The sequence below is a fragment of the Scyliorhinus torazame genome, chromosome 6, assembly GCF_047496885.1.
Source record: "Scyliorhinus torazame isolate Kashiwa2021f chromosome 6, sScyTor2.1, whole genome shotgun sequence".
NCBI classification, from domain to species: domain Eukaryota; kingdom Metazoa; phylum Chordata; class Chondrichthyes; order Carcharhiniformes; family Scyliorhinidae; genus Scyliorhinus; species Scyliorhinus torazame.
In genome coordinates this window covers 59118620-59139624 of record NC_092712.1, presented here as the reverse complement: position 1 = coordinate 59139624, position 21005 = coordinate 59118620, and the positions used below count along the sequence as shown (strand labels likewise).

The 21005-nt window shown below is 44.7% G+C and overlaps 1 protein-coding gene across 7 annotated transcripts in view; it reads right to left on the bottom strand.

Moving 5' to 3' along the window:
- The window catches only part of dync2i1 (dynein 2 intermediate chain 1), a 175381-nt gene that overhangs the window by 81959 nt on the left and 72417 nt on the right, over positions 1-21005 (bottom strand). For 4 of the 7 annotated variants that reach the window (XM_072508236.1, XM_072508237.1, XM_072508238.1 and 1 more), the window contains exons 7-8: positions 18598-18655; positions 3493-3597 (exon numbers count right to left, since the gene is read on the bottom strand). In XM_072508236.1, the coding sequence (XP_072364337.1) occupies positions 3493-3597; positions 18598-18655 (163 nt within the window). The remainder of the gene's footprint in view (positions 1-3492; positions 3598-18597; positions 18656-21005) is intronic. The other 3 variants (XM_072508241.1, XM_072508243.1, XM_072508240.1) reach the window with 2 other exon arrangements.

Genomic DNA, 21005 nt, shown 5'->3' with positions numbered 1-21005 from the left:
TAGAAATAGGATAACAGTCAGCTGCAGCAATTCTGACATCAGATACAAATAACTCACAGTTATTAAACCACTTCCCAGTAATGTAAAGTTTTCATTATAGGGACATAGAGAAAATGACAACCTTTTTTGCTTTGGTGAAAAGTGCAAGTGAAAATCTGACACTGCACTTCAAATCAAGAACTGATGTTGTAAAGACAAGAAACAATAACTGAGTGACATAAATTTAAGATTGACAAAAGGAAAAACAATGAGGGAAAAGTACACATCGGCTTGCTTGCTAGGCCTCAGAAAATCACACCCAGAATCAAGGCAATAGTTTAAGAACATAAGAACGAGGAGCAGGAGTAGGCCATCTGGCCCCTCGAGCCTGCTCCGCCATTCAATGAGATCATGGCTGATCTTTTGTGGACTCAGCTCCACTTTCCGGCCCGAACACATAACCCTTAATCCCTTTATTCTGCAAAAAACTATCTATCTTCATCTTAAAAGCATTTAATGAAGGAGCCTCTACTGCTTCACTGGGCAAGGAATTCCATAGATTCACAACCCTTTGGGTGAAGAAATTCCTCCTGAACTCAGTCCTAAATCTACTTCCCCTTATTTTGAGGCTATACCCCCTAGTTCTGCTTTCACCCGCCAGTGGAAACAACCTGCCCGCATCTATCCTATCTATTCCCTTCATAATTTTATATGTTTATATAAGATCCCCCCTCATCCTTCTAAATTCCAACGAGTACAGTCCCAGTCTACTCAATCTCTCCTCGTAGTCCAACCCCTTCAACTCTGGGATTAATCTAGTGAATCTCCTCTGCACACCCTCCAGTGCCAGTACGTCCTTTCGAAGTAAGGAGACCAAAACTGAACACAATACTCCAGGTGTGGCCTCACTAAAACCTTATACAATTGCAGCTTAAGCTCCCTCGTCTTAAATTCCATCCCTCTAGCAATGAAGGACAAAATTCCATTTGCCTTCTTAATCACCTGTTGCACCTGTAAACCAACTTTTTGCAACTCATGCACTAGCACACCCAGGTCTCTCTGCACAACAGCATGTTTTAATATTTTATCATTTAAATAATAATCCCTTTTGCTGTTATTCCTACCAAAATGGATAACCTCACATTTGTCAACATTGTATTCCATCTGCCAGACCCTAGCCCATTCACTTAGCCTGTCCAAATCCCTCTGCAGACTTCCAGTATCCTCTGCACTTTTTGCTTTACCACTCATCTTAGTGTCGTCTGCAAACTTGGACACATTGTCCTTGGTCCCCAACTCCAAATCATCTATGTAAATTGTGAACAATTGTGGGCCCAACACTGATCCCTGAGGGACACCACTAGCTACTGATTGCCAACCAGAGAAACACCCATTAATCCGTACTCTTTGCTTTCTATTAATTAACCAATCCTCTATCCATGCTACTACTTTACCCTTAATGCCATGCATCTTTATCTTATGCAGCAACCTTTTGTGTGGCACCTTGTCGAAGGCTTTCTGGAAATCCAGATATACCACATACATTAGCTCCCAGTTATCTACCGCACTGGTAATTTCCTCAAAGAATTCCACGAAATTAGTTAGGCACGACCTGCCCTTTGCGAACCCATGCTGCGTCTGCCCAATTGGGACAATTTCCATCGATGCCTCGCTATTTCTTCCTTGATGATAGATTCCAGCATCTTCACTACTACCGAAGTTAAGTTCACTGGCCTATAATTACCCGCTTTTGCCTCCCTCCTTTTTTCAACAGTGGTGTCACGTTTGCTAATTTCCAATACGCTGGGACCACCCCAGAGTCTAGTGAAGTTTGGTAAATTATCACTAGTGCATTTGCAATTTCCCTAGCCATCTCTTTTGGCACTCTGGGATGCATTCCATCAGGGCCAGGAGACTTGTCTGCCTTTAGTCCCATTAGCTTGCCCATCACTACCTTAGTGATAACAATCCTCTCAAGGTCCTCACCTGTCATAACCTCATTTCTATCAGTCACTGGCATGTTATTTGTGTCTTCCACTGTGAAGACCGAACCAAAAAACCTGTTCAGTTCCTCAGCCATTTCCTCATCTCCCATTATTAAATCTCCCTTCTCATCCTCTAAAGGACCAATATTTACCTTAGCCACTCTTTTTGTTTTATATATTTGTAGAAACTTTTACTATCTATTTTTATATTCTGAGCAAGTTTACTCTCAATCTATCTACATCTTTTTAAGCAGCTTTCTGTTGCCCCCTAAAGATTTCCCAGTCCTCTAGTCTCCCACTAATCTTTGCTACTTTGTATGCTTTTTCCTTCAATTTGATACTCTCCCTTATTTCCTTAGATATCCCGGTCGATTTTCCCTCTTCTACCGTCCTTCCTTTTTGTTGGTATAAACCTTTGCTGAGCACTGTGAAAAATCGCTCGGAAGGTTCTCCACTGTTCCTCAACTGTTTCACCATAAAGTCTTTGCTCCCAGTCTACCTTAGCTAGTTCTTCTCTCATCGCATTGTAATCTCCTTTGTTTAAGCACAAAACACTACTGTTTGATTTTAGCTTCTCACCCTCCATCTGTATTTTAAATTCCACTATATTGTGATCGCTCCTTCTGAGAGGATCCCTAAGTATGAGATCATGAATCAATCCTGTCTCATTACACAGAACCAGATCTAGGACCGCTTGTTCCCTCGTAGGTTCCATTACATACTTTTGAAAGGGGAAGTTGGTAAATTTTATTCACAGATAAAAAAAATTAAAAGCTTATGGAGAGCATGTGGAGAAAGGGACAGTGGAAAAAAAAAATTTACATTTTCAAAACCCAACAGGAATTAATAACTGAAGGAATGAGATTCCAGACTTATAATAGAGATTCTCTTTAAAAACAAAATTAATTGTCTTCACCAAAATAAATTATAAAATAATTCCTTCACAATTCTTGAGGGGGGGGGGAAACACTTTAATAGAGGGGGAACCATCAGCATACAGCAAAGTCAGGGGCGGTTTGAGGGCGCAGTGGTTACCACTGCTACCTATGACACCAAGGACCCGGGTTCGATCGCGGCTCTGGATCACTGTCCGTGTGGAGTTTGCACATTCTCCCGGTGTCTGCGTGTGTTTCGCCCCCAAAACCCAAAGGTGTGCAGGTTAGGTGGATTGGCCACGCTAAATTGCCCCTTAATTGGAGAAAAAAATAATTGGGTACTCTAAATTTTTTTATTTTTTTTAAAAGCACACAGCAAAGTCTTTGTGGATGTCATTCACTGTCGGCTTTCATGATTTTATAATTTTGAAAAGAATGAACAAAACCCACTTCATCTAACTAGAAATTTGAAAGCAGATAAACGTAACATATATATATGAATTTGCTCATTTAATTAATAAAACGCTGTATATTTTGAAAAAAAACCAAACAAACCCACTTTCTGCAATAGTCTATCATTTCCAATGAAGGAATGGAATAGCTTTAAACACTGATTTTATTGAACTACTTTACAAGAAAGGTCAAATTCTTACAGCATCATCATCAATTAATCCGACCTGACTGGACCGCCACATGGATGGAAATCTGTCTCTACCCTGCGATTTTGCCCGGAACATAGTTGAAAAGACAGATAAGAGCTACAATAAACACAAAGCATTTTACATAGTGGAAAATGTGATAGTCCTACATAAGTAAACTAAAGGAATAAAGCATTTCATGTCACCAGATGGTGGAGCATGGACACAAATCTGAAAATACCAAGTGGAATTCAGTTCCATATTCTCACCCCTAGAGGGCTCCAGAATACCTTATAGATAAGTGCCATTGTGACATTGACTTACTGCGAACAAGGGTGCTGAAAAAATTCTAACCTCTGGTTCCTAAAAACATTTTTATCTGTTCCTGTATTTAAGATCCAAAATTTTCATATTGGAAGGAGCATCACCTTGATTTCAAGAAATAAATAGCTCAACAAAAATACCATAAAATTACATTACTTTAATTAAAAAAGGGCACTTCTCTTAAATTAAGTAAAGGCAGAGCATATCAATTTCTTCTTAGAAACGACAAGTTAAATTCTCTCCGCTTATAAATCTGACCATGAAAGCAAGAGGAGAACCCAGTGGATGCATAAAGTTTCCCCTTTTTTGGCTGATATCAATCCCTACCTGCCTTCTCACCATATTCCTCAAACTTTTCACATCAATTGGCTCTTGCGGTTATACATTTTATCTTACACATTTCAATAGTCTTCCCTGGTAATTTGTTGCACAAGCAGATTACCCTTTTCAGCAAGGACGACAATGCAAACTGTAATGTGTCAATAGAACTACATGAAAGGTACAAAATTATGTGGCAGACATTTAGCAATACTTTTTGAACTGACAAAAAAAAACTTAGCAACTACAAGACCGAGGTGTAAGGGCCCTGTTGGATCCAGTCAATAAGTCAAAGTAACATCATTTTGTTAAATCTAATAGCATTCAAATTTAAAAGAACATAGATTGATTCTAAAAGGTTTTGAATAGTTAATAAACCACCATTAGCTGTGGACCGAGTGATTCTCATAGCTCATCATTTTTGGCCAGAAGCATAGACAGAAACCTAAAAAGTTGTGTTAAGTTTGCAAATCGAATTACAGAGAATTGGTAACAAAAATGGATGTAAAGTTAACATTGTGATTAAAGAGGCGCAACCGATTAGATTGAGGTAAATCCATTCATATTAAAAGAGGTTGTTTTCAGAATGTAACTACAGAAGTTTTATGGTTACATTTACTGAATCAGATGGTTGAATGAGACATTCACTTGTACTACCTCAGGCACCACTGAAATCAATGATGGAAAACTAGATGCCCTGTACCGACAGACAGATGGTGTGGTGATTTGTGATGATTGTCCCTTTAAGGGCAACACAGCAGATTAAGTGCCACCTGGCTTTTGGGGACCAATTGTGGGTTACTCACTGAACCCAATAGTCAGTATGCATCCTGTATGTCTGTGCCAATAGAACCAAATAAATCACAGAGGGGCAATACAAGGAAGATTAAGTCTGATCTATGGAAGCGTACAGCATAGCTATTTGGCCCATCATGTACATGCTAGCTCCCTGTAAGTGCAATTGAGCTAGTCCCACTGACCACTAATCCCACTAGCCTTTTCCCCATGGCTCTGCAAATCTCGCCTCTTCACTTAATTATCCAATTCTCTTTGAAATCCGCGGCTGAATTCGCTACCACCACACTCTCGGCAGTGCATTCCAGGTTCTAACTTGTGCAGAGGTTTTTACTCGGATTGTTTCTGGTTCTTTTGCTAATCACCTTAAATCAGTTTCCTCTGGTTGTTCGCTCTGCTGCCAATGGGAACAATTCCTCCCGATATACTCTGGCCAGACCCTTCATAATATTCAACACCTCTATCAAATCTTCCCTCAACCTTCTCTTCTCCAAGGAGAACAGTTCCAGCTTCACTAATTTAGTCTCTTATCCCTCGTAAATATTCTTGTATTTTTTCTGCACCCTTTCTAATGTTTCTCCATCCTTCTGTCATGTGAGTACCTTTAAGAACTGGGTGTCTAATAGTGCGGGAGGGAGATAGAGCATAGGGTGTCCTTATATGCCGACGACTTGCTGTTATATGTGTCGGAACAGAGTGTGTCGATAGGGGGAATATTGGAGCTACTGCGGGTATTTGGGTCTTTCTCGGGGTACAAGCTGAACCTAGACAAGAGTGAGTATTTTGTGGTGTCTCAGCCGAGGGTGGGGGCAGGGGTGGGGGGGCTGACATTTCGTAGGGCAGGGACTCACTTTAGGTATCTGGGGGTGCAGGTTGGCCGAGAGTGGGGGAGGCTTCGCAGGTACAAAATCTCTAGTTTGGTGGGGAGAGATAAAGCCGATCTGGCAAGGTGGGATGGTCTCCCTCAGTCACTGGCGGGTCGGGTACAGGGGGTTAAAATGAATGTGTTGCCGCGATTTCTGTTTATTTTCAATGCCTACCGATTTTCCTGCCAAAGGCTTTTTTCAGGGAGATTGAGGGAAGGATTACCTTGTTCATATGGGGAGGGAAGGTGGCCAGAGTTAGAAAGGTGCTGCTACAGAGGGGAAGGCAGGCAGGGGGTTTGGGTCTTCCGAACCTGATGTACTACTACTTGGCGGCGAATGTAGAGAAGGTGCGGAGCTGGGTCAGAGGGGTTGATTCCCAGTGGATCAGAATGGAGGAGAGTTTGTGCAGGGGGTCAGGACTGAAAGCACGAGCAACAGCACCGCTGCCGATAGCTCCGGGGAAATACTCAAGGAGTCCGGTAATAATAGCTTCATTGAAAATCTGGAGGTAGTTTCGCTAACACTTCAGGTTGGGGGCAGGGTCAAGGGAAATGCCGATTCGTGGGAACCACAGATTTGAGCCAGGGAGCTGGGATGGAAATTTCCGGCAATGGGAAGAGAAGGGGATTAGGACGCTAAAAGACTTGTTTCTTAGGGGTCGGTTTGCAGGATTGAAGGAGCTGGAAGCGAAGTATGGGCTGGAGCAGGGAGAAATGTTTAGATACGTGCAGGTTTGAGATTTTTCCAGAAAGGAGATACAGAGCTTCTTGGAGGAACTGGCCTCCACATTGCTGGAGGAGGTGCTGACGACAAGAGGACTGGAGACAGGGGTAGTGTCAGTGGTGGACGGAGCTATTTTGGAAAAGGATAAGGCACCACTGGAAGGGATCAAAGCAAAGTGGGAGGAAGAGTTGGGAGAATTTATAGAGGAGGGGGACTGGTGTGGGGTGCTCCAGAAAGTAAATGCCTCCACCTCATGTGCAAGGTTGGGGCTGATACAGCTGAACGTGGTACACAGAGCACACCTCACGAGGGAGAGGATGAGCTGATTCTTTGAAGGAGTAGAAGATGTGTGTGAGCGTTGCCGGGGGGGGGGGGGGGGGGGGGGGGCCTAATCACGTTCATATGTTTTGGTCCTGTCCAAAGCTAGAGGATTACTGGAAGGAGGCTTTTAGGGTAATTTCCAAGGTGGTTCATGTGAAACTGGACCCGGGTCCCCGGGAGGCCATATTCCGGGTGTTGGACCAGCCAGGGTTGGAAATGGGAGCGGAGGCAAATATCGTAGCCTTCGCCTCGTTGATCGCCCGAAGGCGGATCCTGTGGGGATGGAGAGCAGCCTCTCCACCCTGTGCCCTGGCGTGGCGGGGGGTCCTGTTCGAATTCTTGACTCTTGAGAAGGTTAAGTGTGAACTGAGGGGAAGGACGGAGGGGTTCTACAAGTCATGGGCATTATTCATTTTGCACTTTCAAGAACTGGATAACATCGGACATTAGTTTGGGGGGGGGGGGGGGGGGGGGGGGGAGGGTTTGGGGGGGGGGGGCTGTGTGTATTAAGGGTGACTATGGTAATCCCTGATTCCTTGTCATTTGTTTATGTAAACATGCAGGCTAATGTTTGGGGGTTGGTGCGAGGATGGGATTGTTGTTATTGTTCTGGGGATTGACATATTTGTTGCTGATTATTGTTTATTGTTGGTGGGTGTAAATTTGGGAGAAAAGGTGAAAAAGGAGAATAAAATTATTTTTAAAAGAACTGGGTGTTTATCAAATAGCTGTAGTGGATGTACCTTTAAGAAATGGGGTTTATCAAATTGCTGCAGTGATGTCAGAGTGTGGGTGGAGTTGGGCTGTCTGCTTTACTTTGGACTGGCAGCTACAGGGTGTGTTTGGTTTCGTTTTGCAGATTGGGAGCTGCATCCAGAGAAAAAAGGTGTAATTCTGATCCCTCTCTGTATGAAAAGAATGCCTTTCGATCACTTGCTAAGTTAACAGTGATAACTGTTCTCAGTAGAGAATTTAAACCTGTCTTTCTGTAAAAAGGGTCTTTTGTCTGATGGATGTTGCAAGGAAAGATTAAGGGTTACTTATAGGGTACTGTATTCTTTGGGGGGAGTATTTGAGTTGATAGTTGCTAAGACGTTTACTGTGTGCGTTTAAAAATGTTAACTGGATTCATAGAATAAACACTGTTTTTGTTTAAACATACTTTAGCTCTCTGTTGCACCACACCTGTAAAGTGGGCCCTTGTGCTCCCCATAACCAAAATCTATTTAAAGTCATGGTCAGGTGAACTCCATGAAACACTTTGAAGTTCTCTAAACCCTGGCCCGTAACACGTCCTAAAGTGTGCCATTCAGAACTGAACATAATACTCCAGTTGAGGCAAAGTCAATGTTTTATAAAGATTAACCGTAACCTTCTGTTTTGTACTCTGCCTCTATTTATAAAATCTACGATTTTGCATGCCTTTGGTGCCGCTTTCTCAATTTGGCCTGCCCTACCACTTTTAATGATTTATACACATATATCCCCTGTCCTTCTGCTCCTGCATCCACTTTAGAATTGTATTCTTTATTTTATACAACCTTTCCTCGTTCTTCCCACCAAAATCCATCACTTCATACTTGACAATCCTCTGCATTACTGTCCATTTCACCAGCCAGTCTATATCCTCTTGAAGTCTATCACTATTCTCCCCTTGCAGTTAATAGCACCGAGAAGGTTCTGCATTCTGTACATTTTGAAATTGTGCCATGCACTCCCAAATCTTGCCCATGAATATAGATCAAGAAAAGCAGCGAACTTAATACCACCCACTGGAGAACCCCACGACATATACCTTTCCACTAATCTGAAAAATACTCCATTATTCGATTGAAGAACTCAGTCAAAAAAGGGGGACAAAACAGTCAGTGAGTTAAGGATGAGTGAGAAATATTGTTGATGATAAACATAGGGAGAGAAGAACTATTGAAGGGATTAGCAACTTTGAAAGTGGACAAGTCACTATGATTGGATTAAATATATAAAGATAGATAGTTTTTTGAAGAATAAAGGGATTAAGGGTTATGGTGTTCAGGCCGGGAAGTGGAGCTGAGTCCACAAAAGATCAGCCATGATCTCATTGAATGGCGGAGCAGGCTCGAGGGGCCAGGTGGCCTACTCCTGCTCCTAGTTCTCATGTTCTTATGTCTCTTATATCCTGGACAGTCATAAGAAGCCAGGGAGGAAATACCAGATGCTCTGACCATCATTTTCTAATCCTTACTGGATGCAGTTGTGGTACCAGAGGATTGGAGGACTGCTAACTTTGTACCTTCATTTAACAAAGGAGGAAGGGATAGACTGAATAATTACAGACCAGTCAGTCTAACCTCGGTAGTAGGAAAATTAGCGAAAACAATTCTGTGAGACAGGTTAAACTGTCACTTAGAAAGGGAGTAATCAACGACAGTCAACATGGATTTGTTAAGGAAAAGCTGTGTCTGACTAACTTGATTAAAATATTTGAGCTAGTAACAAGGTAGAACAATTGATATGGTCTACATGGATTTTAGCAAGGATTTTGATAAGGTCCCACATTGCAGGCTGGTTAAAAAAATAAAAGCCCATGGGATTCAGGGACTGTATCAAGCTGGATACAAAATTGGCTCAGTGGCAGGAAATAAAGAATAATGGTTGTCAGGTCTTTTGTTCTCTTTATGTTGGCTGCCAGACTCTTCACATTTGTTGTTCATTTTTTGCTTGACTTCACCTCTGAAGTTCCTATATTCAGCTGCTTCTCACTTGTATTATCAGCCTGGCAATTTTTTCTGCTTCATCTTACTTCTCTATCTCATTTGTCATCCAGGAAGAACTGGCTTTGATTCTCCTACCTTTACCCCTGATGGGAATGTACTTTGAATCTAACTGCTCCTTAAAGATTGCCTATGATCCCACTACACTTGCCAATCTGATTCCAATTAACCTAGTCCTGGTCTGCACTCACCCCACTGAAATTGGCTCTCCTCAATTAATGATTTTTACTGTTGTGAAGTTCGGCACAAAACAGTCTGTCAGATGGTCCAGAACATTATCAGGAACACGGTGTGTTGCTGTGAGACAAGACTTTCAGAGGTGTCATGATCCTGATGCAAATAATCTAGTGCTGCTCTTATATCCAATCACAATGAATGAGTGGCGAACAGTAATTTCTATACAGGGCACAGTTGGATGCTGATGTAATCACATCTGTTGGAGAGCAATTAATATAGAAATGGTAATGGTCAACCACTTGAGGAAAGGAGATAATAAAATAAGAAATGGAGGAAATGGAAAAATAAATACAGTTCACTTTCTTTTATAAACAAACAACAATTTTCATTTATATAGCTCCTTTAATGTAAAAATCGGCCAAGGCACTTTAGAGAACAAGAGATCCAAAGGCACATTGAGAGAGATAGATGAAGTGACTGGATGTTTGGTTAAAAGTTGGGTTTTGGAGAGACTTTTAAAGATTAAAGGAAAAGAGAGGTTATGTGAGAATTGTGAAGTTTATACATCGAGGATGAGAGGGGAAATGCAGAAAAGGTCAGAATCAGAGGAAGATTTTGCAAAGGGTGCTCAAATTGCACACTTGGAGGACACTGAAGAAAATGAGGTTTAGTGAAGTCATGGAAGAATTTGAAGATAAAGGCAAGGCTTTTGAATTAAATGTGTTGAGGGTTGTCTGCCAATGCAAATGACCTTGAACCAGGCAGCTAACGTTTTGACAAATTGGAACTGATGAAGGTTGAAAACGCTTTTCTTTATTCTTTCATGGGATGTAGGAGTCGCTGACAAAACCTGCATTTGTTGCCCATTCCCACTCTCCATTAAACTGAACATTTCAGAGGATAGCAAAGAATCAACCTCATTGCACGTAAGCCAGACTGGGTAAGGATGGCCGGTTTCCCTCACCTAAAGGACATCGGTGAACCAGATGGGCTTTTATGACAATCTATGATTATCTCATGGCCACCGTTACTGAGACTAGATTCATATTCCAGATTTATCAAATTAATTTAAATTCCACCAGCTATCGTGGTGGGCTTTGAACCCATGTCCCCAGTGCGTTAGCTTGGACCACTGGATTACTAGGCTGGTGACTAGTAGATCTTCCTGAAAGGACAAGGAAGATATTAGAGAAATTGAACAGAACTAAAGCATTCAAAGGGTTTCAGAAGTGGAAGGTTGAGGAATAGATGAAAGTGGGCAGTATTCTGGATGTGTAAGTGTTAGGAAAACAAAGGTGGTAAACATTAGAATGAGGTATAGTTTTAAGTGCATTTAATGTTATGTTTCTGTGGAAGGAAGGATAAAACCTACCTTTAGATGCATGCTGGACAAAGGTATGGGTAGGGGTTGGGTGAGTTCCAACTGTGATGTTACTGTGCTTAGAGAGGGTTGCAACATGAAGAGCAAATAAAAGCCTAGAGAAGTATAAGTCATTGCTCAGTAACTTTTAAGTTTTAATTTAGCCAATTTGAGGGAAGGAGACAGGTCCTCGAGGAGTGAACATCTCTCAATCCTGTCAGACGAAATATCGGACAGGATTAGAGCTGCAAAGAAGCAGACCTCCTAACGTACAAGTTACAGTCCAGATAATCAGGGAATTGGGACAGAAAGAATGTCTTTAGACGGCTGAAGTGAAGAGGACAGAAACCAAGGTATTGTTCAGAAGAATTCAAGGAAGAGTAAACAAAGTGTTCTGAGTTAAGAGACAATTGCAGTAACCAGATTTAAAGTGGGACAGCAGCCTTCAAAGGTAAATCAAACATCTGATGCTATTTTAATACAGGCTGGGCATCGAGAGTTAAAACAATTGTGAGCAGTTTGCACAGTCAAGACAAACAATCCTTAAGGGGTTGATGTGAAATCCTGGGTTGGATTTGCTGTTCAAAGTGGAGCAGAAGGGCTGCATGCGGCGCAGTGGTTAGCAGTGGGACTGCGGCGCTGAGGACCCGGGTTCAAATCCCGGCCCTAGGTCATTGTCCATGTGGAGCTGCACATTCTCCCCATGTCTGCGTGGGTTTCATCCCCACAATCAAAGATGTGCAGGTTAGGTGGATTGGCCATGCTAAACTGCCCCTTAATTGGAATTTATTTTTAAATTTTATTTTAAAATAAACATTTTATGGAGGTGTTTTTGGTTTTACAACAACAAAATAAACAATGTACATGAATTTATATACATAGTGCAAAAGCTGTCTTCCTCCCTTACAGGTCCCACCTTTATTAACCCCCTACACTAAACTAAGCTAACCCCCCCCCCCGCCCTTCTGCTGACGATGAATTTTTCGCAAAGAAGTCGACGAACAGGTGCTACCTTCGGGCGAACTCTAACATTGACCCTCTCAAGGCGAACATGATTTTCTCCAAACAGAGAAAGCTAGCCATGTCAGATAGCCAGGTCTCCGACTTCGGGGGCTTTGGGTCCTTCCAAACTAATAATATCTGTCTCCGGGCTACCAGGGAAGCAAAGGCCAGAACGTCTGCCTCCTTCTCCTTCTGGATTCCCGGATCTTCCGACACCCCGAAAATCGCCACCTCTGGACTCGGTGCCACCCTGGTTTTCAACACCGTGGACATGACATCCGCAAACCCCTGCCAAAATCCCCCATAACTTTGGGCATGTCCAGAACATGTGGACGTGATTCACTGGTCCTCCCGCACACCTATCTTCTACACCAAAGAAGCTGCTCATCCGGGCCACTGTTCTGTGAGCCCAGTGAACAAATTTAAACTGTATCAGGCTGAGCCTGGCACATGTTGTGGACGCGTTGACTCTACTCAGCGCGTCCGCCAGAGACCATCCTCTATCTCTCTGCCCAACTCCTCCTTCAGCCCCTCCGTCTGCGTCCCCTCTGACCCCCATGAGTTCCCTGTAGATGTTGGAGACCTTCCCTTCTCACCCACACTCTGTAAACTACCCAGTCCTGTATCCCCCTTGGTGGTAGGAGCGGGAAGGTTGAAACCTGCCTACGCAGGACACCCCGCACCTGCAGGTACCTAAATTTGTTTCCCCTCACCAATCCAAATTTCTCCTCCAGCTCCCTCAGGCTAGGAAAGCTCCCCTTTATAGGCTAGGAAAGCTCCCCTTTATAAACATATCTCCCATCCTCTCAATCCCTGCTCTCTGCTATGTCCGAAACCCCCCCATCCATCCTTCCCGGGGCAAACCGGTGATTATTACAGATTGGAGACCACACCGATGCTCCCACGTCTCCTCCATTGCCTCCAGACTCTCGGGGCCGCCACCACCACGGGGCTGGTGGAGTACCGTGCCGGTGGGAAGGGCAGCGACGCCGTTATCAGCGCCCCCAAGCTGGTGCCCTTGCATGAAGCCGCCTCCACACGCTCCGTGCCAACCGCCCGCTCCCCCCCCCCACTTCCTGATCAAGGCTATATTCGCCGCCCATTAATAATTACTGAAGTTTGGCAGCGCCAGCCCCTCCTCTCCCCAGCTCTGCTCAAGCATCCCCTTTTTTACTCATGGGGCCGTGCCTGCCCATACAGAGCCAGTGATCACTTTGTTGACCCGTTTAAAAAAGGACCGCGGAATAAAGATGGGGAGACACTGAAACACAAACAGGAATCCCAGGAGGACCGTCATATGACCTTCACCGTTTCGACCCTCCCAGCTAATGACAACGGGAGCGCGTCCCACCTCCGAAAATCCTCCTTCATTTGGTCTACTAGTCGGGCCAGATTTAGTTTGTGCAGATGTTCCCATTCCCGCGCCATTTGGATGCCTGGGTACTGAAAGCTTCCCCCTACTACTCTAAACGGCAGTTCCCCCAGTCGCCTCTCCTGTCCCCTTGCCTGGACTGCAAACATCTCACTTTTCCACATATTTAGTTTATAACCCGAAAACCTGCCAAATTCCCCCCAAATCCTCATTTCTTCCATCCCCTCTGCTGGATCCAATATATACAGGAGCAGGTCCTCTGCGTAGAGTGAGACTCTGTGTTCCAACGCCCCCGCCCCCCCCCCCCCCCCCCCCCCCCCCCACCTTCTCGGACCAGCCCCTTGAAGCCCTCTGTGCAATTGCCAGCGGCTCTATGGCTAACGCAGACAACAGTGGGGAGAGGGGGCATCCCCGTCTCATCCCCCGATGCAGCCTAAAGTAGTCCGATGTTGTCCTATTCGTCCGTACACTCGCCACAGGAGCCTGATACAGCAATCTGATCCTGTCAATAAAGCCCCGCCCAAATCCGAACCCTCCCAGTACCTCCCACAGATATTCCCATTCTACTCAATCAAAAGCCTTCTCTGCGTCCATTGCGACCACTACCTCCACTCCCTACCTTCCGGGGGCATCATGCTCACTTTTAACAACCTTCTTACATTGGCCACCAACTGACTTCCCTAAACAAACCCCATCTGGTCCTCCCCAATAACGTCCGACACACAGTCCTCAATCCTAGAGGACAAAACTTTGGCCAGCAGTTTGGCCTCCACATTCAATAGGGATATTGGCCTGTAGGATCCACACAGCTCCAGGTCCTTGTCCCGCTTCAGGATCAGTGAAATAGTGGTGTGACATCGTCGGGGGAAGCACCCCACGCTCCCTTGCCTCATTGAATGTCCTCATCAACAGCGGCCCCAATATCCCAGAGAACTTTTTATAGAACTCCACCGGGTACCCATCCGGCCCCGGGGCTTTACCCGGCTGCATGGCCTTCAGACCCTCCGCTATCTCTTCCATCCTGATCGGGGCCCCCAGCCCTTCTACCAGCTCTCCATCCACCTTTGGGAAATTCAACCTCCCAAGGAAGTGCTGCTTCCTTCGGCCCAGCTGGGGGTTCCGACCCGTACTGCCTACTGTAAAACTCCTTTAACGCCTTATTCACCCCTGCTGAGTCTACAACCAGGCTCCCGTCCCCATCCTTTACTTTCCCCATTTCCCTGGCTGCCTCACTCTTTCTAAGATGCTGTACAAGCATTCTGCTTGCCTTCTCTCCATGCTCATAAATCACCCCCCTCGCCTTTCTCAGCTGCTCTGCCGCCCTCCCTGTGGTTAACAAGCCTAACTCCGCCTGTGGCCTCCGCTGTTCCCTTAAAAGCCCTGCCTCTGGGGTCTCCGCATACCTCCTGCTGACCTGTAATATCTCCTTTACCAGTCTCTGGATTGGATTGGATTGGATTTGTTTATTGTCACCTGTACCGAGGTACAGTGAAAAGTATTTTTCTGCGAGTAGCTCAACAGATCATTAAGTACGTGGGAAGGCACTCCCTGCCTTCTCCCTGTGGGCCCGTATCGAGGTCAGCTCCCCTCTAAACACCGCCTTCAATGCCTCCCAGACCACAGCGGCCGAAACTTTCCCCCGTGTCGTTGACTTCCAAGTAGTTCTGAATACATTTCCTCAGCCGCCCACACACCTCTTTGTCAGCTAAAAGTCCCACGTCTAACCTCCAGTGCGGGCGCTGGCTACTGTCTTTACTAACCTGTAGGTCAACCCAGTGCGGGGCATGGTCTGAGATTGTGATCACCGAGTACCCAGTGTCCACCACCCCCGTCAGTAGAGCCCTGCTCAAAATGAAAAAAAAATCAATCCGGGAGTACACTTTACATACGTGAGAGTAGAAGGAGAACTCCTTCACTCGCAGCTGCCCAAATCTCCATGGATCCACCCCCCCCTCCCCCCCCGCCCCGATCTGCTCCATGAACCCCTTTAGTTCCTTTGCCATTGTTGGCACCCTGCCCGTTTTTGAGCTTGACCGGTCTAAACCAGGGTCAATAATTGTGTTGAAGTCCCCTCCCATGACCAACTTATGCGAATCCAGGTCCGGTATCTTCCTCAGCATCTTTAGAAACTCCACATCATCCCAATTTATAAATTCCACATCGTCCCACATCTGAAACTATTCTTCCCACCTCAAACACCATTCACTTGTTGATCAGGATCGCGACCCCATTAGTCTTCGAGTCCAGTCCCGAGTGAAAAACATGTCTGACCCATCCCTTCCTTAATCGAATCTGGTCAGCTACTCTAAGGTGAGTCTCCTGCAGCATTACCACGTCTGCCTTCAGTCCTCTCAGAAGCGCGAACACGTGTGCCCTTTTGACCGGCCCATTTAGCCCTCGTACATTTCAGGTGATCAACCTAGTTGGGGGCTCAACGTCCACCCACCCCTTCGCCGATCAGCCATCCCCTTTCTTGGGCCAGTCTCCAGCCCGCGCCCCACGCCTCCACCGGCCCACCTCCTCTCTGTTCTTTAGCAAAAGTCCCTCCTTCATCAGCAGAACATTTTCCCCTCTCCCCCTCCCAGTAACAGCACAAAGTAAATCGACCCCTTCGATAAGCCTAACATCTGCTCACCCCCCCACCGCGTTTCCATGAGCTAGCCCGCCCAGCTAGCTTGGTGGCCCCCGCCCCTGGCGCCAGACATTCTCCCACCTATTGTTCCCTCCCCACTGCTCATACACACATATTCAGATGAAAGACAATCCCAAAGCAATTGCCCGACAAAAAAAAAACGCTAAACAATGAAAAGATCAAGTAAAAGATCTAGCATCTAACAAACACACCTCCATCCCCCAAAGGTGCAAATGTAAGCTTTAACTCACTCAGCACTGGAACTGGCCCCAAATCAACAAAGAAGGCATGACAAATAACGTCCACAGAACGGAAAACGAGAAACTTTTTTAAACATGACGTTGCAGCAAAGTTCAACATTCTCAGTCCGCCACCAGCCCTTTCCTTTTCGCTAAGTCCAGCGATTCCTCAGGCGACTCAAAATAGAAATGTTGCTCCTCGTACGTGACCCAGAGTCGGGCCGGGTACCGCAGTCCAAACTTCACCTTTTTCTTAAAAAGGGTCGACCTTATCTGGTTGAACCCCGCTCTTCTCCTGGCCACCTCCGCACTCAGGTCCTGATATATCCGCAAGATACTGTTCTCCCATTTACAGCTCCGTGTCTGCTTGGCCCACTGTAAAATACGCTCCTTGTCCAAACACCTGTGGAATCTCACTACCATTGCCCTCGAGGGGTCTCCCATTCGCGGCTTCCTCACGAGCGCTCTGTGAGCCCTGTCCACCTCCAAGGGTCAGGAGAATGTCTCCTCCCCCAGCAGCTCTCAAACATGCCTGCGATGTATGCCCCAATGTCCGCTCCTTCGGACCCCTCCGGGAGCCCATCGATTCTCAAGTTCTGCCGGCGGGACCTATTCTCTAGGTTCTCCACCTTCTCCAGGAGCCTTTTCTGCTGGTCTCTCAGCAACCCCACTTCCATCTCCGCCGCAGTTTGATGTTCCTCCTGGTCAGCCAGCACCTTCTCCACCTTCTGGATCGCTCGTTCTTGGGCGTCCAATTTAAGCTCCAGCCGCTCAATTGATTCTTTAATCGGGTCCGAGCAGTCCTGCTTCTGTTTGGCGAAGCCCTCCTGGATAACCTGCAGCAGCTGCTCCGTTGACCACTGGGTCGACAAGCCAGAGCTCCGATCATCCGCTATGCTTTCTCCCACTGCAGCTTCAGCCCAAGCCTTCTCTGTTCATCTGTTTCTGCCTTTGCGAGCACTTCTAGTCCGCCTCTCCATGCACCAATGTGGGAATCCAGTACACAATTGCCTGTAGCATCGATTTTCCAAATCAAGTCCGGTACAAAATCGGGGGAAAAGGTCCGAAAGTCCTACCCGAGCGGGCACCACCAAATGTGCGACTTACTCCTTCATAGCCGCCACAGAAGTCTCTTAATTGGAAAAAAATTAATTGGTGCTAATTTATATTTTTTTTTTAAAAGTGGAGCAGAAGCTTTGTTTAAAAAGTGTCATTTGGGAAAGCTGGTCTGAATTTCAGACTGCAAGTCACAAAAGGAAAGCATATTATGAGAGAAGATTTAAAGTGTGTTTTGGGGAGTGGAGTTTGGAAATTCTCAATTGACACTAGCTTGGGTTCAGAGCGGAGTGTGTATTTGCCCACAGTCATCTTGTGTGCTTAAAAGGGGCTGTATTAATGATGCAATTGTAGTTTAGGATGTACTGTGTAATCTGTGTTAATTCTAAAACCTGCGTGTAATTATTAAGCTAAGGGGGAAGTAAAGTATTATAATCAATTTTTCCATGTTTAATAAATGTTCTTTCTTGTTGTTAAAACTCATTAGTGGTCCTGTGACCCCGTTCCTCCATGTGTTTTTAAAAATAAATAAAAGTGTGTGTCTTTTGAGTCAGTCCTCATTCTGGGATCTTCCCGTCCAGTAATAACATAAACTGGGATCGTAACATAAATAAACGTGGCGCTGTATCATGTGGAGTTTCAATTTCAGCTCCGCATTGAGAAAGTCACCAATGTTTGATATTATCTGACTCAGTCTAGGAGGGGGATAGAATCAGCAGCAAGAGGGCAGTGTTATGAATGATAGGAGCCAAATATAATGGTTTTGATCTTCTCAACACTCAATTGGAGGAGGTTGTGATACATTCCCAATTTCTAGACTTGGAGTCTTATAGATGAGAACAGGTTGTAGGGGTAAGAAGGATGGTGGAGAGTTGAAAGATTAGAAGAATGGTGGGTGGGTGTAAAATGGAAATTGATCCCATGCCTGTAAATGAGGTCAGCAAGATGCAGCATATAGATGAAAGAAATGGAGCAAGCCAAAGATAGATCATTAATTACCAGTTTTGACGGAACTGTAAGAGAGTGGCTTTGTAACTTTCTCACTTTGTGACAGATCAAACGGGTTTGTGTGTCAGACTGGGCCAAAAACAGCAATAACCTTTTAAGCAATATTACTCATCCACCAAAACTAATAAGCAGTTATCAGCTTAAGAAATTAACATAATTAACATGGAAAATTACCTCTTCTGTGAGAGTTTCTGTTGGTTTCTTTTGACTATCAATTTGTTCTTTTGTACTTCTAAAAATAAATACAATAGATTCAAAAATAAAGTTCATAAATTGCACACAAGCTCGTATCACTATCAAAAGTTCCTTTCGAACAAATCAAACTGATTCAAAGAATTGTAATTCATTTCATATCTTTTTCTATTTCGATGTATATTTTAATACTATGGATTTAATGATTTATGAGCATACGAAACAGAAACAGAAGTACGCCAATCAGCCCTTCGAGCCTGCTTCTCCATTCAATTTGGGCAGCACAATAGCACAGTGGTCAGCACTGTTGCTTCACAGCGCCATGGTCCCAGGTTCGATCCCAGCTTGGGTCACTGTCCGTGCGGAGTCTGTATGTTCTCCCCGTGTCTGTGTGGGTTTCCTCGAGGTGCTCCGGTTTCCTCCCACAAGTCCCAAAAAACGTGCTGTTCGATAATTTGGACATTCTGAATTCTCCGTGTACCCAAACAGGCACCGGAATGTGGCGACAAGGGGATTTTCACAGTATCTTCATTGCAGTGTTAATGTAAGCTAACTTGTGGTAATAAAGATTATTATTATTAAACAGGATCATGGCTGATCTGTTTGGGTTTCCATATTCCCACAACCCTCAGAGAAAGAAATTCTCCTCTCCTCAACCCCTAATTTTAAAACTGTACCCTTAGTTCTGGACTCACCCACAAGAGGAAACATCCTTTCCACGTGCACCTTGTCAAGACTGTTTAGAATCTTATACACTTCAATCAAGTCACCCCTCACTCTTCTAAACTCCATTACAAACAAGCCCAGCTTGTCCAACCTTTCCTCATACCATTATTCCAGGTATCAGTTTAGGGAACTGCCTGTGAATTCTCTTCAACACATTTACATTCTTCTTTAAATAAGGAGATTAAAACTGCACATATTATTTGAGATGTGGTCTCACCAATACCATGTATAATTGAAGCAAAACATCCTACTTTTATGTTCAATTACTAATCAATGATAGCAATCCATTAGCCTTCTCGATTACATGCAATACCTGCATATTAGCTTTTTGTGACTTATGCACTTGAATACCTAGTACCCTCTGCACCTTGGAATTCTGCCATTGTCCTCCGTTTAAGTAATACTCTGCATTTTGATTCTTCCTGCCAAAGAGAACAACTTTCCATTTTCCCACATTATACTCCATCTGCCAGATTTTTGACCACTCACTCACTTATTTATATCTGTCCGCAAACTTCTTATGCCTTCTTACAAAATACTTTCCTACCTATCATTGTGTCATCTACAAATTCAGCTACCATGTCTTTGCACTCCTCATCTAAGTCATTGATGTAAATTGTAAAAAGTCAAGGCTCCAGCACAGGCCGCTGTGATACTCCACTCATTTCATCCTACCAGACAAAGACTCATTTGTGCATACTCTGTTTTCTGCCTGCCAGCCAGCCAAGCTTTGATCCATGCTAATATGCCACTCCCTACACCATGAGCTTTCATTTTATGAAATAACCTTTTATGTGGCACCATATCAAATGCAGGGAATAATAGAGGAGAGCCAGGGAGGCAGGAACAGAGAAAAAGGAGAATAGAGGTGAAGGACGGGAGGGCCGGTTGAAGCGGCAGCACGCACAAAAGAAAGACAATTGCTTATTGTCACAAGTAGGCTTCAAATGAAGTTACTGTGAAAAGCCCCTAGTCGCCACATTCCGGCGCCTGTTCGGGGAGGCTGGTACGGGAATTGAACCGTGCTGCTGGCCTGCCTTGGTCTGCTTTAAAAGCCAGCGATTTAGCCTAGTGTGCTAAACCAGCCCCTGGTTTAGCCGAGAAGACAACGGCGGGGAAATCCGACCGGGAGAAGTGAGGGGCAACACTGGCACCAGACCCACTCGAGGATTGCCCTCCGGAAGTGCCTCGCCGGCACAAACGGATGCCTACTTACATATATATACAGATATATCATATCCTGGGTACATAATGGCAAAATATACTCTGTACAAAGATCCAATTAAAAAACATGTATAAAAAAATAATTCATTGATTCTGCCACTCTTGGAGCATTGCAAGTCTGGTGCCACACTTGGGAAGATTGTGACGGCATTGAAGAGGATGCAGAAAGGATGAACAAAAATTGTTCCAAAGATGGAACAAGGACAGGTTGGAAAAGATGGGGATGCTCTCCTTGAAGAAAAGTTCAAGAGGAGATTGTGTAGAGATATTCAAAATCATGGAGAACTAAGAGAGAGATAAACAGTACCCATTCTTGGAAGGGTGGAGAACAAGAGCACACCAATTTAAAATGAATGGCATACGAACTAGAGGCGACATGAGGAAAAAACTTCATTTACAAAAACAAGAGGTTTTAAAAATGCATTCATGGCATGTGGGCA